This window comes from Sceloporus occidentalis, unplaced genomic scaffold (genome assembly GCF_023333645.1).
Source record: "Sceloporus occidentalis isolate IW3139 unplaced genomic scaffold, rSceOcc1.0.p SCAF_11, whole genome shotgun sequence".
Taxonomy (NCBI): Eukaryota; Metazoa; Chordata; class Lepidosauria; order Squamata; family Phrynosomatidae; genus Sceloporus; species Sceloporus occidentalis.
This window is the reverse complement of record NW_028316991.1, coordinates 10,958,165-10,977,536: the sequence shown is the minus strand read 5'-3', so window position 1 is coordinate 10,977,536 and position 19,372 is coordinate 10,958,165. Positions and strand designations below refer to the sequence as shown.

The 19,372-nt window shown below is 40.4% G+C and overlaps 1 protein-coding gene across 1 annotated transcript in view; it reads right to left on the bottom strand.

Annotated features, from left to right (window-relative positions):
• LOC149305558 (neural-cadherin-like) overlaps positions 1–18,944 on the bottom strand; it is a 35,645-nt gene extending 16,701 nt beyond the window's left edge. Inside the window, exons 1-16 of the mRNA XM_089477573.1 lie at positions 18,068–18,944; positions 13,479–13,673; positions 12,588–12,813; positions 11,279–11,483; positions 11,069–11,180; positions 10,573–10,822; positions 9,788–9,930; positions 9,396–9,568; positions 7,776–7,944; positions 6,091–6,261; positions 3,501–3,673; positions 3,126–3,293; positions 2,472–2,721; positions 1,881–2,008; positions 1,273–1,459; positions 365–508 (exon numbers count right to left, since the gene is read on the bottom strand). Coding sequence (XP_089333699.1) covers positions 365–508; positions 1,273–1,459; positions 1,881–2,008; positions 2,472–2,721; positions 3,126–3,293; positions 3,501–3,673; positions 6,091–6,261; positions 7,776–7,944; positions 9,396–9,568; positions 9,788–9,930; positions 10,573–10,822; positions 11,069–11,180; positions 11,279–11,483; positions 12,588–12,813; positions 13,479–13,673; positions 18,068–18,944 — 3,571 coding nt within the window. The remainder of the gene's footprint in view (positions 1–364; positions 509–1,272; positions 1,460–1,880; positions 2,009–2,471; positions 2,722–3,125; positions 3,294–3,500; positions 3,674–6,090; positions 6,262–7,775; positions 7,945–9,395; positions 9,569–9,787; positions 9,931–10,572; positions 10,823–11,068; positions 11,181–11,278; positions 11,484–12,587; positions 12,814–13,478; positions 13,674–18,067) is intronic.
• Between the last annotated feature and the right edge of the window lie 428 nt (positions 18,945–19,372).

Here is a 19,372-nt window from a genome sequence, read left to right as displayed (position 1 = left end):
TTTGAAAAACATCAGATGCAATAGGGCCATTAAATAGTTATCATGATATGTTATATGAAAGCAAGTAAGTCTTAAGACAAGTTAACAGGTAAGTAGAAAAGATACACCTAATATTAGTAAGACCCAACTCTAAATATTCTTTCTATGCTCATACATTAGAGGGGACACAGTGAGGGGGGTGGTTGTAGTGGGAAGAATCCAAGAAGGAGCGGGTATGACAATATGCTGCTCCCCTGCCTGAAGAATGAAAATGCTTACCTGGGATACCAGGAAAGCAAAGCATCACATGGAAAGTCCAGATTAAATTAAGTTCCCAGGTATGCAGATACGTCACTTAAAAAAACCTGTAAGAATCATGATATACCTTTATCTTCATCGAGAGCATTGACAGTCATGACAATGTAACCCGCATCGTTATCTTCTTCCACACTGGTCTCATATCTTTCCTCTGAAAACCTTGGGGCATTGTCATTGACATCGCTGATAAATATTCGTACGTGGGTCATATCTATGGAGAAGGCGGGTCATTTGAATCTCACAGTCATATTGTTATAGCAATAGCTCTTTGTGGAAACTACACGTGATTCAGGTGGAATTAAAGATAACAGCAATAAAAGCAACAACACACATTTGAAAAACTCAACCAGCTTCCCCTCTACACTAAAAACAGACAGGGAGAAAATGGAACAATTGTACGCTTAGGCATATAAATATATATATATATAATTATATATATCATTATACATTTTATATCATTTATAAAATATTTAGTATACACACGCACGCACTATCCTTCAAAAGTTTGGGGTCACTTAGAAATAACCTTTTTTGATAGGAAAGCTAATTTTGTCTATTAAAATAACACAAAATGGATGAGAAATACAGTGTAGCTGGAAACAGCTGATTTTTTATGGAATATCTTCATAGGCGTACAGCGGCCCTTTATCACTCCCATCACTCTTGTGTTACACGTTGTGTTCGCTAATCCAAGTTTATTGGTCATTAGAAAACCCTTTTACAATTATGTAAGCACAGCTAGAAATGTCATTGATTTCCAGGAAAACAGCTAAGTGCCCCCAAACTTTTGAGTGGTAGTGTATATATTTTATAACCATTCAATTTCATAATATTTACCAAACCTCCCAATATTTTAAACCAAAATATGGTGGTGAGGGGCTTGTTGTGGGCTTTACACAGACTTCTTATGTGACTTTGTGACCTATTGCTTGTGCTTTTATTACCTCTACCTGATAGTTACCCCAACGCACTCACCTGTATTAGGGTGCCCTTCCATTCCAGGCTGGGCTGATTCTGTGGAGTCCTGAGACTGCACTTCTATAAGGTAGGACGCCTGCCTCTCCCTGTCAAAATACGCCCCAGTATATACGACCCCCGTCTCAGGGTCAATCGTAAAGCAAAGATAATCTTCACTGACGTCTTTCAGGATGGTGTAATGTACCTGTGCAGGATGAAATTCATTTTCAGTATTTAAATATGATAGCATAGACAGATCCATGTACATAATGCCATATTAGCACCCAGTTTATTTATATTAATCAGCCTTGGGTTTTTGTTCTTATTAAATAAAAGTCTAGTTTTCAAGATTTTTTTAGCATGATCAGCAGTTTTGATTAAATATTTAGGGGTTTTTTTGCCTCTTTCCTTGTCTTTCATGTTCACCAATTAGCAAACATCCACAACATACAGTGTGTTTCGTTGGATAAACTTTTTTTCATTGCATCATATTTATTTACAACCCATATCTGTATGTTCCATGAAGGCTTTAATTTTAGGCCCACACAACTTACATCCAAAACATTTTCCAGTCGCCTTAAACGTTTTCAATAAAAATCTCAACATAATTAGAAAAAAAACCACACCTTTCCATGAAGACCAGAATCTAGGTCTGTTGCCAGAACTTGGGCTATGGATGTCCCAATTCCTGCTCCTTCAGGCAATGTCACCTCATATGCAGAAGATGTGAAGAATGGAACATTGTCGTTAACATCTGCAACACAGAGTTCTCATTATTTGTAATAAATTCAGTGTTGGAGAAATTGGAGTAATCGCGTGCTTCCCCGATTCCTTTCTTTCAGCTAAACAAGGTTTGAATCTGGTATCAAGATAACATGTTATGCATGCCATTTTGTAATCATACATGTTACGTCCCAGTAGAAGATCAGTTATGAAATGCATTCAGTGCCGACTTCTAAAAAAATGTCAAGTACACCTAACTGCATATTTCTCCTTGCAAATACTTTTGATATTTGGTTTTCTATAGTAAGAATCCCCTATTCATTATAATAATTACATGAGAAACACTATTACCGACATCGGTGGCATCAGAGAGGGGAACAAAGATACCGTAAGTCTGCTGCCTTCATTAGAAGCCAAACTGCATATTGGAATTATTTTCTCCAGGCCATCACATAAGGGTCTATTGAATCACACACAGTTACAGGATTCCGTACCAGTTACATTGACGTACACAGTTGTAAATGAAGCCAGTGGGACGGTGGCAACATTCTGAGCTCTGATTTTCAATGCAAAGGATCTTGTTCCTTCATAATCCAGGGGTTCAGATACCAGCATAGACACTGAGCCATCTTCTCGGTTAGGTTTAAGGTAGAATCGAACGGGACAGTTTGTCTCGGACAGAAGACCTTCTTCAATCTTATATGTAACTCTTGAATCGCTGAGTTGGGAAATAGCTTTAATGGTCTAGAAAACAGTTGATATAATTTAGTAAAGTGTGATTCCATTCCACAATATATAGAGGCAGTCAACTAGGTTACCATCTCCCAGGTAACTACACATTACAACAGTAAATAGGACAAATGAATAGGCCCAAGCTAAAGTTAGATGAATTCCCTATTAATTACCAGGACCAGTCACGGACCGGCAGACTATCTCCCTTTTCACAAAATGTGCTCTGTGCCAGAATGAGTTTCAGATCTGCAGACTATCACCTATCCCAGGATCCCTCTTGGTAATAGACACAACCATCCACATTTGCGACTGTCACGTTCCCATTCAGATCTACCAACAACCACTTCTGATGCTGCATATTTTACATTTTATCATCATTTTTAATACAAGGACAAACCATTGGGCTATGTACACACCACAACCTCTGAATCCCGTGTAATGTTCTCAGGAACAGACACCCAGTACCCCGCTTGTTCCCACTGCGGTGGCTGGTTGAGTACATTAGTGATGGTCACTGTAAGTTCCACACTACTGCTGCGATTACCACCATCTGTGGCAATTATCTGCCGAATGATAGATGAGGTCTGGAAAAAATGGATTAAGGGATTGAGATACAAGCACACATAACAATAAGATAAAGCAATTATTTTAATGGTCAGCAGAATGCTACAAGCAAAAGTAGATTTTTATTTAAACTTCCAAAAGAGGCTTAACTACACTGTATAGTTTTCTAGCTTTGGGGACTTCTGAAGCACTTTGGTACATCTCCATATACCATCAGTATGACGTACCTGAGAGATTGGATAGCTCACATACACCCATCCAGTGCTGGGGTGTATGTGGAAATACTCTGGCTTCTCTTGTGATATAGTGTATGTAATGGCAGCATTGACTCCTTGGTCATCATCCAGAGCAGCAGCTCGGAGAAAACTCGTTCCCACGGCTGTGTCGTCTCTCAAAAAATCTGAGAAGTGATGGAGACATTCAGAATATAACAATAAAAGATTTAAATAAAAAAGGGCAAAGGTGATGATATTCTTGAAGAGTATTCCATTCAGCCTAAAGATATAAAATGTTCATATTTATATATATATATATATATATATATATAGGTAGTTAATTAGATAGATAGATAGATAGATAGATAGATAGATAGATAGATAGATAGATGTAAAGTAAAAGTGTAAAGTAGAATGCTTTCACAAACAGACATGTTAATTTATTTTTTATCATTTAGCAAAATGCAAAAGTGACTGAACAGAATAAAATCTAAATCGAAATTAATATTTGGTGCGACCACCCTTTGCCTTCAAAATACCATCAGTTCTCGTAGGTGCACTTGCACAAAAACAGGGATTTTGTAGGTATTTAGTTAGGTGTTTGCTTAAGCAATTGTACCAAAAAGGTGCTAATGATCATCAACTTAATATGTAGGTTGAAACACTAACGGAAGCAGAAACAGTTGTGTAGGAGGAATAAAACTAGGTGAGGAGCAGCTAAACACACTAACAAAAGTTTAATGTCAAAAGTCATTCAACATGACAAGAGTCAGCACAGCGACAAGACACAATGTAGTTATACTGCATCAGCAAGGTCTCTCCCAGACAGAAATTTCAAGGAAGACAGGGGCTTCCAGATGTTCTGATCCAAGCTCTTTTGAAAATGTACAAAGAAACGGGCAATGTTGAGGACTGTCGACCAAGGAAACTTGCAGCAGATGAAAGACACATTGTATTTACTTCCCTTTGCACATGGAAGATGTCCAGCAGTGCCATCAGCCCAGCATTGGCAAAAAACAGTGGGACCCTGGTACACCCATCTCATATCTCGAGAATCTGGACGAAAAAGCCATACCTCCAACATGGAAACAAGCCCAAGTGACTCAACTATTCACAAAAACACAGAAACTCGGGTGCAGAGGAATGGCAGCCGATGCTTTGGAATAATGAGTAAAATTTTAAATATGTGGCTGTAGCAGAAGGCGTTTTTTTGAGTGGGGGATTTGGTCCGAATAAATGGTCTCCTCGGTGCTGAGAAGTACAGGCAGGTATTTATCCATCATGCAATACCACCAGGGAGGCATCTGATGGGCCCCAAATGTATTCTGCAAACATAACAATGACCCCAAAATACAGCCAAAGTCATTAAGAACTATCTTCAGCGTAAAGAAGAACAAGGAGTCCTGGTAGTGATGGTATGGCCCCCACAGAGCCCTAATCTCAAAATCAAGTCTGTCTGGGATTACGTGAAGAGAGAAGCTACTGAAGCGCATAAATCCATATAAGAACTGTGGTTGGTTCTCTGAGATATTGTCACGGGGTCAGGTAGCGAAGGAGGATCCAACTATGCAGATATGTGGACGTAGCACAGTCCAGTACACAGTCCGGTTAAAGGGCAACGGAAAAACAGCGAGGTCAAAGACGTATCCGAGGTCGAGGCAGGCAGATCAGAAGCATAAACGGTATAAACAGGTCCGGGTCAGAGGCAGGCAGCGCAGAGTCGTAGTCAAAAAACAGGCAAAGGTCGGTACACAATGCAATAGAGATATCTCAAGGAACAGCACACCCAAAAAGCAAAACAGGTAACGGGTAACGTAAATGAAAACAAATGGCGTTTAAATAGAGAAGGCACTCACAGTTAGGCCGCGGCGTGGCGTGCGTGGCGTGCGTGGCGTGCGCCGCGTGACGTCATAGCGGCCGCGGCAGGCATCCGATCCGCGGTCCCGGCGGGCAAAGGAGGTGATGTGCCTGCACGTCCTCGGCGTGCCGGCACTTCCCCGAGCGAGGTTGTGGAGGCAGGACTCCCCTGCCGACCTTACCGCGCCGGCGGCGGTGACGGGCGCGTCTATCCGACGTCGGGTCGCGGCGGGGGCGGAGCTGCGACCCCGACGTGACCGCACGGTGTCATCGGCATGGAGGAGTGAGCCGCCGCGAGCACCCGAGGTACGTGGTGCGGCGGCGCGCGTGACAGATATTTGAAACAATCTACCTGCCGAGTTTCTTAAAAAACTTTTTAAGTGTACCTAGAAGAATTGATGCTGTTTTGAAGGCAAAGGGTGGTCCCACCAAATATTTATTTGATTTAGATTCTTCTTCTGTTCGCTCGCTTTGCATTTTGTTAAATGATAAAAATAAATGATTAACATGTCTATTTTTGACAGCATTCTTACTTTACAGCATTTTTTTCACACAACATGGACGGCATTGTGTCTGTACCCATACTGTAGTAAACTCCCTTCCCTTTATAGACACTGGAGTCAGGCTGTACTGTCACAATACTGTTATAGGGCCCCCTGTAGAATGTAGGAGTATATGGGGGCCCTTACACACAATAGACCCTTAGTTTATTTTAAAACCTTTTTTTTTAAATAAAAACACTCACATTGATATTGACTGTTCCCAAATTTGGGATCATTGTCATTGACATCAGAAATTAGAATGGTTATTTGGCAGATCCCAATAAGTGGTTCTTGTGCCTGATCAATGGCTGTCACAGAAATTGTATATTCTCTCTGCTTTTCTCTGTCAAAGCTCTGCAGCGTGGTTATAACACCTAGAAGATGAAATATCATTTAGTCCAAACAAAAAAAAGAATAGACAAAAAGAAAGATCTAGGGGCGTGGGTGGCCTCTCAGACCACTTGCCCCACCTTTTAAAGCCATTAGGTGTGCGTACTACCATTAGCTAGCAGCACGGAGAGTGTAGAGATCGTCTGATTGGATGATCTCTCGAACTCTTTCCCTGTCTGACTGATACAGCGTACAGGAAGTGGAATCATATCCGCTTCCCGCATGGAGGAAGAGAGATATGCCACTCCTGCATAGGCAAGTTGTTTCAGGACAAAGACGGCACAGACAAGCTGTTTGGGGGCACTGGCAAACTGTTTGGTGGGAAAGATGTCACACACAAGCTGTTTGGGGGCACTGACAAGTTGTTTGGGGACAAAGATGGTACAAATAAGCTGTTTGGGGACAAAGGTGGGACATTGCTTGGTGAAGTCGGGGGGCCCCAGAGAAATTGTCGCACATAGGGTTTCTAGTTACGTCCTTGAAGGTGGTGTCAGGTTAAACAAAGGAGGATGTACAGTGTGCAAAAGGGGTTTCCTTTGTTGGCAGAAATAATATGTGATGAATAATTGTAGAAAGTTTGTGTTTGGGTTTAAGAAGAGATGGTGTCTGTATGTATATCAAATTATATCAATAAATCTATATCTTAGTTGACAGGCCTCTCAATGTACCAAAACCGATGTATCTGAGGAGGGTTTGCAATCAGGACGTTTTCCCTACATTTGTAAACATGTCACAGTACAACAAGGTATTTGGTAAAGAAACAAACAAAATACCCATTGAAAATGTAATTATATTTAATGACTTATATACTTAGACTTATATACTTAGACAGCGGATAGTAATGTCTAAAACTTAACTTTATTTGATTTTATAAAAAACTACCAAAATTGCTTCATTGCCTCATTTAATTGGGAGAAAACGTGAAAATACTAAATTACTATTACTATGAACTGGATCGGGCTGAGTGATTTATTCTTTCTTACAAAGTGTCATAGCACACACGTTTCAGAGCTTCATCAGGGGCTTGTTGCCCTGAATCGAGAGGACTGGCAAGTATGTTTTACTTGAATATTCAACACTTATTCAAAGTGTCTATATTAACAAAGGATTGTATGCAGTCTTTACACATGCCTGGATCATTTGTTTGCACCTTTTATGCCCCATGCTGTGCAGACCCATTTTGGTGACTATATGTTGTATCTGCAATATGTTTTGATGTGTTTTGCCCTTCCCAGCCTTGAATAGTGATAGTAATTCACCGTGTTTAAGTAAGGAAGGATCTGATTTAGCACTTCATAGAGGAAGACCCCCTTTACTACTAATGGCTTCTACTCAATTATCTCCCAAAAAGACCATTTAGCAGGGATGAATAAAACCTTAGTTTTAGAAGTTACTATTCTCTTTTCTGAATTGATTTATTTGGTTTACCACTCCAATCCCATCCTCACCCACCAAAAACATTAACATGGTGGTCCTTGGTCTGTTTATCCATCTTTACCTGTATCTGTATCAATGGCAAAGCAGGGACTAGAGCCTTCTCTGTGCATGATACCATACTTCACCGCCCCATTAAGGCCTATGTCTGCATCAACAGCTTCTACTTGGAGGACAAAGGCACCTGGCGGCTGGTTCTCCAAAACAGATGTGCTTTCACTATACTGCAAACACTGGAAAGTTAAGGACAAATATATGATGCATACCATGTATTGTGTATGAAAAGGGAGGGTTATACACTTTTAGGAAGGACAGAGTAAATAGAAAAGGGTTTGGGGTATGTCTTTATGTTAGACCCGAGTAAAGGCCTGGTATTAAAGAAATATGTGCTGAAACTAGTCATAATGTCAAAGTCTTATGGGTAGAAGTTTGCACAGATGCGAAGAGGTAAAGTACAATAATTAACATATACTGTATGCTACAAACCCCCAAATATTAGTATTGAGGGGAACATCAGCTTTAATCACATATTGAAGATTACCCAGACATTGACTGTAATACTGAAACAAGTAGCTCAGCAAAGGGGAGCAAAGGTTTGAAACTGTTCAGTGACTGCCCCATGTCACAATTATTGGGCGCCATTTTGAATCTGGTGATAACTAACAATGTAGAGCTTTTGAATATTCAAGAGAACATTTGGGGAACAGGGACCATACCATGTGACACTGGATATGAATTCACAAAAGCAAACTAGTAGAGCCTCGACCAAAACGAGCAAAAAAAAAGAGCCAACTTTAATTGAATGAGATGAATTGTTTGCTGACAGTAACACAGAACATAAGTGTGATATCTCCAAACTAACTAACTAATATAGACCAGGGTCTTTCAGTAAATTAAAGAGTACTCCTTTAAAAAAAAGAGGTAAAACCTGCTCAAAGTGTTTGGGCCCTAGACAGTGTCAGTCACAATATTCTTACCACAAAATACGCAGCAACAAAACAAAATCTCCACCAGATGCGCATACTCAAACTCAATCTACTTTCATGTATCAGCACAAGCATGCACGGCACATCAACTCTCCATCCAACGATGTCTCCAACTCCAACGTGTGGCCATGCTAACTGCAGAATACAGACACCTTCACCTGTGCAAAGGCTGCCCAGTGGCCCCCTTGTGGAATTTGGACTGACATGGCCACAGCATACAAGTTCCCGGGACATAAAGATGTAAATCCACAACCGGTGACATACCTCTTTATTCCTCGTCTGTCCAGTGGAAATATGGACAGGCGGCAGCCCTAGTGCTGAACCACATTCACAGAATTTGACAAACGTACAGAAAAATCATTTGCTACTCTTTTTTTTTATTGTTGTGTAGCCCTTGCATTGATTTTAAACGAGGAGGTCATAATCTAAAGCTAGGGTGGTCAGAGGCTTGGATGTAATGTAAGGAAGTTTTACTTTACAGAGAGGGTGGTAGATAAGTAGAACAGCCCCACAGCAGAAGTTGTAGAGGTTAATATCGTGGGTGGATTTAAATATGCATGGGAGAGACATATGGCTATCCTGAACCCAAGACAAGACCAAGAACTGACAAAGGTTTGAGTCTTTACATCAGGAACAACTGCAACTTGATGGGGTGATTGGGTCAGTTAAGGAGGCTACTTATTCTAACTCAACCTCACCTCCCTGAAGATCGGCTTATTGTTATTAACATCATTTATGCCCACAATGACTTCAGTGAAACTTCTTAAAGACAAAGGTCCCCCAGATGAGTTGTCATCAACTGCTGAGACATTCAGTATATACTGAGGTCCTATCAACCGGGGCAGAGGAGCTTTCCGAAGTCTCAGGATACCTGAAAGCATTGTAGAAATGTGCTCCATGAAATATGAACCTTAGCAAGTTATATTTAGTCTAGAGAAACAGATACATGAACAGTTTATAAAAGTTGGTATAAGCACTCACAGCACGTCTATTCAGAAACAGAATAGAATTATTGATTAAATGGCAGGAACATATGTATCACTGCCATATGCCATCATTCTGACATATCATGTATATGCAATAAGGGTACCTTTCTGGCTGTCCAACTCAAAGTTACCCTCCTCATTTCCACCAACAATGAAGTAAGAAATTCCATCACCATCTGGATCTTTGGCATGGACAACGGCCACCAATGTATTAGGTCCTGCATCTTCAACTACAAAGGTGTTATAACTGGAAATAACAGGATCAACGATTAAACATGACACACAAAGGAAACAAAAAAGCCAGTCAATTGCGTGGCTATCTAGTTAAACTTAAACATTATTATTATTAATTGATTTATGTAGCACCACCATATTGTCGAACAGTATACAATGGGCAAACATGACATAACAAGTATTTCATACAGCAATTAGAACTTACAGAAACAGCAACCACAAGTAAAAATACAATTATGCCAATATGTACATGTCTAAGACATATAAGAACACAAGGTATGTCACTTTTTGATTCTTTACTCATGGTTACAGAAGCTCCCAAATGCCTAGCAGTGCCCTGCTTATAACATAGAAACATGCACAGATGCCTTTGTATGTATGATGATGCCATGTAGGGTAACTTTACAAAACACCAAAAAAGTAGAGGTGTGTGTTAAATGTATGTCCCTGGTACTCAAAAAAATGATTACAGAAGATCCTACCCATTTAAATTATTAAAAATATATTCTATGTATGCGATAGGAAAGGTGGTGTGGGGCATACACAAGAAAACAACAGTCATGTATCAAGCCGGTAATTACAGTGGCCTAAACGGGATTTTATTTTATGTAAATGTAAGTCAAATTCTGTCTGCTTCATGAAGCGATATACTTACACAGTGCGGGAGAAAACCGGAGCTTCGTCATTAACATTGGCCATGCGTAAGCGCACAGACGTAGTTCCTGTGCTAGGAGGGTTTCCCTTGTCCACAGCTATTACGACAAACTCATAAATGTGGTTGGTATGTTCATAGTTTAGCCGCCGGCTGGAGTGGATGATACCATGAGGTGTGATGGAAAATTCAGAGCTCTGGGTGAAGTAAGATATTTCAGAGTTGGAGCCAGAGTCACAGTCTTGGGCTATAACTAATAAAGAAGGCAATATGAATAAATGAGTGAATATAGAACTATAAAATTACAAAAAAGTAATGATGGCAAAGAGACACTTGGCATAGGAACTCTACCCCCTCATTTCCTAACTACAGTATAGGACTCGGATGGAGGTATGTGCAACTTATCTCAAGAGCACTGTGGTATCAAGATATTTATTGGGATGGAGGGTAAATTACTGAGCTTGTTGGAGACAGAGGAAAAAAAGACACAACTACAAACCTTGCAACAAGGAGGTGCCCACAGGGATGTCTTCTAAAATGTTGTCTTGACTGTAGATAGACCTCAGAAATTCTGGGGAGCAATCATTGTCATCCATGATATGTATAATTACCTGCAATAATGGGAGACAAAGTACACAATAATAATAATTAGCTAAGGCTAAGCTAAGTTGCTCAACCCCGGAAAATATTTAGTTTTATCATACTGTACCTCTGTGACACTGCTAAGACCCGTCTCTATCTCCAGTGCTTTCACAAGTAAACGATACAGGTGATGTTCCCTCTCATAATCCACCGTATGTGTCAGACTCAGCTCCCCGCTCTCCTGGTTCATACAGAACAGGCCACTGGGATTCATCAACAAGGTATAGGTGACTGGTTTACTTTGGAAGGACACAGCTTCCACAACCGCTATCCTGGTGATGAACAAAGTCTAGATCAAATGTCTAAAATTACAAATCACTGTGCCGCTTGATAAATTAGATAATCTCATAACATCAACAACATCTAAGTAGGCTTCCGTGAGCTATGCAGCCTTAGTGCCTCGTTCACAGCATGATATGTTTGAAGGGAGTAGGGAATTTGAGAAATCCTTAATGGGCATTATTTAAAGATAAGAAATATACAAACAGTTGGAAAAAAAACCCACAAAACAATTGGGTTAACTAAAGTGAAGGGTGAGAAAATGATTGCAAAAGAAAGTAGAATGAATCATAAAAGTTCTAAAAATACATAAATGAAAACAGAGAAGCAGAGAACAATGTTCTGTTACAGATGGTGAGCTACTGATTGTTTTCATTCAAGCTATTCATTTTTTCTGGATTATATTCCAATGAAGAATCATCTTTGCCATCCTCATTAATATGGCTGACCGGGAGATAATTCAATGTAGACTGGGGATAACGAGGCAACTGTGGAACTTAAAGTTACGTTACGTAGCACATGGACACCATATCATACCAGCGTCTGGACACCGCATTACCGATCTGTCGCTGGATGTATGGATCGATGAAGGTCAGTAGACTGGGCATTTGCTGGGTGTGCCAGATGGCCAGTCCGGGCCTTGTTTAGGCATATTCAGTTTATTCGGGTGTAGATTACAAAATAGGTTGTAGTGGATCTGTCACGCAGCTACGCTTCGTTGAATACTCTTGGTGTAACGATTGTTTTGGGTACCCTGACATATTGAATGGTTTATGAAATACTCCAGAAGAACTTTGTAAACTACAAACTTCATCACATTTTCATTTAGGGGAGTCACATAAAAATACATCCAGCCAGCCATTATTACTTTACTGTAACCAGATCCTCAAGGCAATATGAATATTAGTTTTGTAAGTTTGTGTGGTTTCTTGAATAAACCAAGAAAACACAATGAAAGGTCCACTTCAAAGATGCTACTGAACTATATAAGCCTCTCATTCATCTGAATAACTACACTTTCAAAAAGATTTTACCTTCTATTTCCAATTTAAGTAAATCCAAATTAACTTTGTGTAATTTATGTAGATGATACTCACCTCTCCCCAGTCGCAGTGCTTTCTGGCACAAACAAATTGTAAGAAATATTGGTAAACTGCGGCGGACGAATTCCAGCCAGAATTGAGATAGAAGCATGTGGGCTTTTCTTTCCGTGCCGGTCGGTAGCTTGGACTGTGAGTGAATATTCTGTGTTCCGTGTCATAGGGAACCCAGTGGTACTGATCACCCCTGTCTCCTTATCAACTTCAAACCACTGGTCAGTGCCTTCCAAAACACAAAAAATAACACAACGCTACCGGGTGCGAGCAACCAACAATGAATGAAAAGACAGAGATAGCAAAATGTAACAGGAGTCAAACAGTAGCAGTGATTATTACCTTTTATTTACACTAATTATTTACATAAAACACTCAAAAAATGTTATATTTAGCACAAAAAATCTTTCAATGGCGAGAGAGACGGTTCTCTCTAAATGAAGGTACCCTGCATGAATGAAAAGTTCCTTGTTGTAAGCGGCGTCATGTAGGGCCCTCCTAAAGATGATGTTCCACTTAAATAACCAAATAAATCTTAGTATATCCGTCATTTGATTTCTTTCCTCGGAAGGTATAAGATTTTTTTCTATGGCAGCAACCTATCAGTGCCATGTATAATATGATAATTTAATGTTTCCAGCACAAATTATTAATGAGGCAACATTTTCAATCCTAAACGAAGGATTTCTGGGATTATTTTGGGCATACAAGAGGAATTATTTTATGTTATATATGTTTAGTAACAAAAGTGTTTATTGCATCAAAGTAGGTGGAACAGCAGCTTTAACCTTCTGTTCCTGTATAGCTGGACGTGTGCTATCATCATCGATGTCTTTTATGTTGCATATCTCCATTACACAGATAAATAAACCATGATCATTCGCACACCCTTACCTTCTACAACATAATAAGATATCCCCCCACCAGAGCTTTCATCATTGTAGTAATGGGCTAATAGCTGATACACAAATGTGCCTTTTGATGCATCAGGGTCGACCCGAGCCAAGTATGGGAAAGGATACATTGTCCATTCTAGGCTTTCTTCTCTCGGAACAAAAATTGTTATGTGGCTCAAATACCAGTCACTATCTGAAAACAGAAGGGAACATAGTATTATTTCCACTCCAAACAAATAATTCAACATTTATTTACAGACTAAAATAACTCTAGTATTAAAACCTATCCAGGATGTTTAGTCTTCATCACATTGCAAAAGATACATTAACATGTATCCCACCTATAAATCATCAAAAATTGTGCAGTGCTGCGTATTAAAATATATAGGGAAATAAACAAGCCCAGGAAATGAAGACCATAAAAGGGAGACTGATGTCAGATTGAGTTCTGATATAATCTGGCACAGCTCATCAACAATGACAGGCATTCCTTCAGTTTATTGGTAGTTATTTACAGTGATTGATTGCTAGTGCTCATTATATATACGTGACATATAACTCCAGGTTCTAAATTGCTGTTCTTTGTTGCATCCCTCATTTTCTCATAGAGGTGAAAAGGCGTTCCCAGACCACATGATGGAAGTAAATGAGTATGAGGGGATCGGGTAGTCCTCTAAAGTATCTCACAGCAGAGTCAGAAAAGTTTTTCATAAGGCATTATGGTGGTTTCATTTAATTGCCGCTTAGCCTACACCTCCAGGTTCAGATAATAAACTTTCTCCTTAGCGTGTATTGTCTTAGGGGTGTAATGTAAGACGTTGCAATATCCCCTGCCCCAGGGAGCTCAAGTAAACCATTTGAGGCTGACACATCCGCCACCTACTGCTGTTAACTTCCATAAGAATTTATTTCCAGGTACGTGCAAAGTGGTTTTTTTATCATATCGTTGACTTATATTTGTGCAAAATTTGGGTTGTTTAACACTAAAACCTTGGTGGAGGAGCATATGTTGTAACTTGCATTCATTCCATTGTAGATACAATTTGATCAACTTTCTTACTAAGTGTTAGAGACCTGCAATGCGAAAAGGAATGAACAAAGAGTGGTAGGAAATTGAAACTCTTGTTTAATCCCATAAAGTTTGAACAGTTCCAATGTCTATAGCCCAATTCAGTTGGCGAGTGCCTGTCATTCTGTTGAGTATTTTCTTTTGGTTTCCACCAAAACTATATTGTGATCTCTATCCTGAGATATTCTGATTATTTAAGTCAAATATGCGAAAAAAAATACATGTAGCTAGCTTCACATTTCTGTCTTGATAGTATAATGATACTAGACCCTGGCAACGAAGACCATCAAACCTCCTTTTCCTATATTCTGCACTAGATGTCCTACTAGAATGACCAAATAGTAATTTATGAGGGCACCTCAACAAGCATCAAACCAGAATGAAGCACATGAAAATGGGTTTCTGAATCCATAAAACATAGAACAAGCAAAAAAGCTGGATTTTATGGCTTAACAAAATAATTTGGTAAAATGATCATACAGATCAGATACAGATCCTCAAATGAGCGACTGCATAGTCTCTGAGCATCAACACAGGACACGCTGTGCTTAGATTTAACACCTTTGCTCATTATACCTGTGGGGGAGAAGAAGAGCCAAGTGTCTTTGTGTACAGAAGCTCTCATTAGCCACAAGCACTTTTTATCTCGGTAAAGCAACTGCTAATTTGTACAGCATGCTGACGAGCGTCAGCTCCTCACTAACGGCTAGCTATACCTCCTACTACTGCCAGAGATTAACAAATACGAAATCGAAACCAGGCCAAGCTCAGCACTAGTGTTTTGTTAGTTTACAGACGTGAATGTACAAGGAGCTGAGTTTATATTATTATTATGATTATATCAGTGATTATGGTGTCATTTGATTAATTAGTACCCAGTAATTTACAAGAAATTTCGATTTTACTAATATTTAAAAAGAAACTTAAAGGTTTGTGGAGGTCAGTGCAGGACTCCAGGGAGAGACACGTCCTCAGCAAAGGAATATTATGGATGTTTTTGGTTTCCTTTTTATTTTTGTTAACTGTGCCTTTGTTTCTGGGATATTGATTTCAATTGTATTATGTGTTACCAGACACCAATTCCCAAAAAAGACACCATCAAACTTCCTAATGCGCCCCGAAGTCCAGAACACAATTTAAACTATCCACGTTCGGACAGTTCTACACTCTACTCAGTTTTGTGGTGTCACGGAGAGTTAAAGGGAAGTCTAGCCCAACAGATTTTTATTTGCTGATAACTGAAGTCCATTTTGGATTGACTCAAATACATTCTTGGCAAATTATTAAACTAATATGTTCTTTTGCCATTGGAGTTAGAAAATGAGACTTCCATTTGTCTCTACCAAAATCACGTCTCTTCCACCATTGCAATCAACCGGAACAGTAGTAGCCAGTTAAGTATACACTATATGGACAAAAGTATTGGGACACCTGACCATTACACCAACAGGGACTTTTATGGGTCGCATCACATATAACATAAACATATAATCCCTTTTTAGGGAAATATGAAATTATATATATATATATTAAAATATCTAATTTATGTCTTAATGATTTATGTGAAAATGAAATAATACAAATAATTGCGCAAAAAACATCGGTTCTCATGTTGAAGCATTTGGAATCAGATGTAACCTTGAAGTTCCACAGAGGACCTTCCCTAGGGGCAGGGGAGCTATCAATACATTGTCATTAGGAAACAGGATGCTGGATTTGTAGTGGTTTATTCACCAGGAATGGGGCAACTGGGGCGTAAACAGAAAAAACTCACAGACAGAACATTACATGGGAAACAATTAGGTGATTTTTTTCTTCATTCCATAAGAATATTACAACCTCCTGCTGCTCACAGTGGATTTTCACTACGAGAGGATTATATGACGTGTTGCAGATGAAATGATACATAAAGATGTTTCCTTATCCGGTGAGTGGGATGCATACTCGGGCTCGGCGGCCTGGCTAGACCTGTCACAGAAATTAGCTACACGATAAGGTGTAAATAAGATACACTAAATGCCCTGTCATGGGGGAAATGGCACCCACATTATTTGTTACTCTAGTCACCCTGGTGGCAATGTATGGAATTGCAAGCAGGCCCAGACTGGCCATCTTCCCATTCAGCGATCCTAATGCCCACGCGTACCCAGGAGGTGGCTGAATACGGGCCTCCGCTGTTGGCCTCAAAGCGCCAGAGTCGATCCTACTGATCCAGTGGGATATTAATGATAAATAATGATAAAACCTCTAGGCATACACAGAGACATGAAAAAGAAAAAATGTCGGTGCACTAAGGTAGTCTCAGGCTCAAATAATACAAATGTATAATATGAGGCCTACCAAACAGCGTGGGCATGCTGCAAATACAGTGTGTTGGCTGTACAATGTATACAAAAAACAAAATACTGTCTGCGCTTCTCACCCTACACATTAATAAGGTTTTGGTAGCAGTATAAACTGCTTTGTGTGCCCACTATGTAGGAGGTGAGAGTAGGTTCTCACCCTATTGAGAGTGTGCCTTGACGTGGCGGGTGAGCTTAATTATGCTTTGGCCAATTCATATAACCAAAACCTCTCATTTATATTATGTTTATATATTTGTTGCCAACTTTATTAGGGTGAGAAGCGCAGACAGTTTTTGTTTTTGTATACATGGAGACATGTCTGCTGAGAACATTTCATTCAGTTCTTTTCCCAGTTATTGTAACAGGAGTTCCACATGAAAGTGTCCTGAATGTGGATGGGCAGTGCTGGAACACTTCTGCTACCAGTGGAGTACAGCAATGGCTAAACATATTACATTTCACTTATATTTACTTTTTCCTAAACTCTTGTTTTATTCACTTTTATCCGTGCACATGGTTGAGACAATCCTCTTCCTATTGACTATCCCTTGTCAACAATCTGTCACTTTTACTGATTTACTCAACTAAACTATAGTATAATATAAATATTCACTTATATATTTATATATATTTATATATAATATAAATATATAAATGAATCCCTTGAGGTGCCCAATATATTAAGAAAAGCCCATCCTAAAAACCTCAATGTTAAAGAAGTACAACTCCCAAGATCCAGAAGTAAGTTACCTCCAAAACAATCCATTGTGGTCAAGATAAGGATGGGGTGGGACTGATGGGGACCTAGCGCCCCTGCAGAGGCTGGGGTTTTTGTACCTGTGCTGGCTGTACCTCCCTGATGGCGTCCAAGGATAACAATATGGAAATGTAACTAATGAAATGTGATTTCCAATGAAATTTAAGGAAGGTGACTTGAGTAATATTAAGGCAATAAGAATAAAATACAATAATAACAATAATATAGAACAATAAATAATGATAACAATAATAATAATATAGAAAAATAAATAATAATAATAATATAACAAGACTGCATCAGCATGAGCTTTGGTAGCCACAGGTTTCCCCCACAGCGTGGCTAATAATGAATGATTATCCCCATTAACCCCATTACCTTAAACTGGCCAGATAATAAACACAGGGTGTCCTCACCTTGCTCCAGATTCTGCACTTTCACTTGCACTTCTGTCTGTCCTCCTTGGAGTTTGTGGGTCAGATAGAGTCGCCCGGATCCGCTCTCAATCCTGACCGGGGGGTTTGGGGGCCAACTGATCTCAAACCACTTGGCCCGGTACCGCCGGTCGGGAACGGTGAAGATGGTTTCCCCGAGAGCGCCCCCTGCTGGCACTTTCACGGTATAGGACGAGGAGAAGGTTCGGGGTGTCAGTGAGCGAGCAGCCCGGCGCACGGCAGGGTAAGGGAGCTTGCTGGGGAACGCGGGGACTGGCATGAAGAAAGAAAGGTGTTCGGAGGGGGAATAAGACTCAGGAGGGGTGGGAAGGGATGAGGGGGCATAGGGTGCTGGGGTAATTGGCAAAGAGAAAGCTGTACTAACTGGGGATGCAAGGGGCAGCAGAGGAGCAGAGTTTGCCCCCTGGATAGATGAAGGGTGAGCAGAGGGTATAGATGGGCTGGAATGAGCCTGTTTTGGAGTGAGAGGTAATTTGCTGGTAACCGGCGGGATGTAAGAAGCCAGAGGATGTAAGTGGGGATCATTGCTTTTGTCCATAAATACCCCTAGCCTAGTGGCTGTTGCCCCTTGAAGGGCATCATCAAACTGCCATGGGAAGGGGAATGGTGAATTCCTGCTGGTGTCCGGATTTATCCTCCGGTCTTCATGGAATCCCTGAGTTTCCAGATCATCTTGGAAAGTCAACGCAGATGCCGGGGGAGCTGGATCTTCAGGGGGGTCTTCAAACGTGTCCCCCCCGAGAGAAATCTGCCCCCGGCAAAGGATGCCTGGAACCAGCAGAACGATGCTGAGGGTAAGAAGCCACCAATCCGAGCGTCTCCTGCCTCTCCACCGCATTCTAGAGCAGCAGGAGACCAACGATCTGTCCTCCAGGGCTTGTGAACTTCGCACAAGTAGTTTGGGTCCAGCTATGTGTTTGATGTATACTCAGCGCTCTCCTCTCAGCACAATCACCCCAGGCAGCCTACGTCGGAGATACGGGACACGCCTCCACTCCAGAACACATCTCATCACTGCCCTGACAGGCAGACCTAGACTATTCAATGCCATCCCTTGTTAGTCTCTCTGTTGGAGAAACCATAATCAGCGGCAAGAGTCCCACCTCCTCTGGGTATCACCTTCTCCTAGTATTACACCTGAGAGGTCCCTGGCCACCAGCATCACAGTCTCCATATAAGGTGGACCTTCCAAAGGGCCAAACGTTTTTTCTACAGACCATCACAGGTGTGTATGTATATGTATGTATATTTATGTATGTATATATT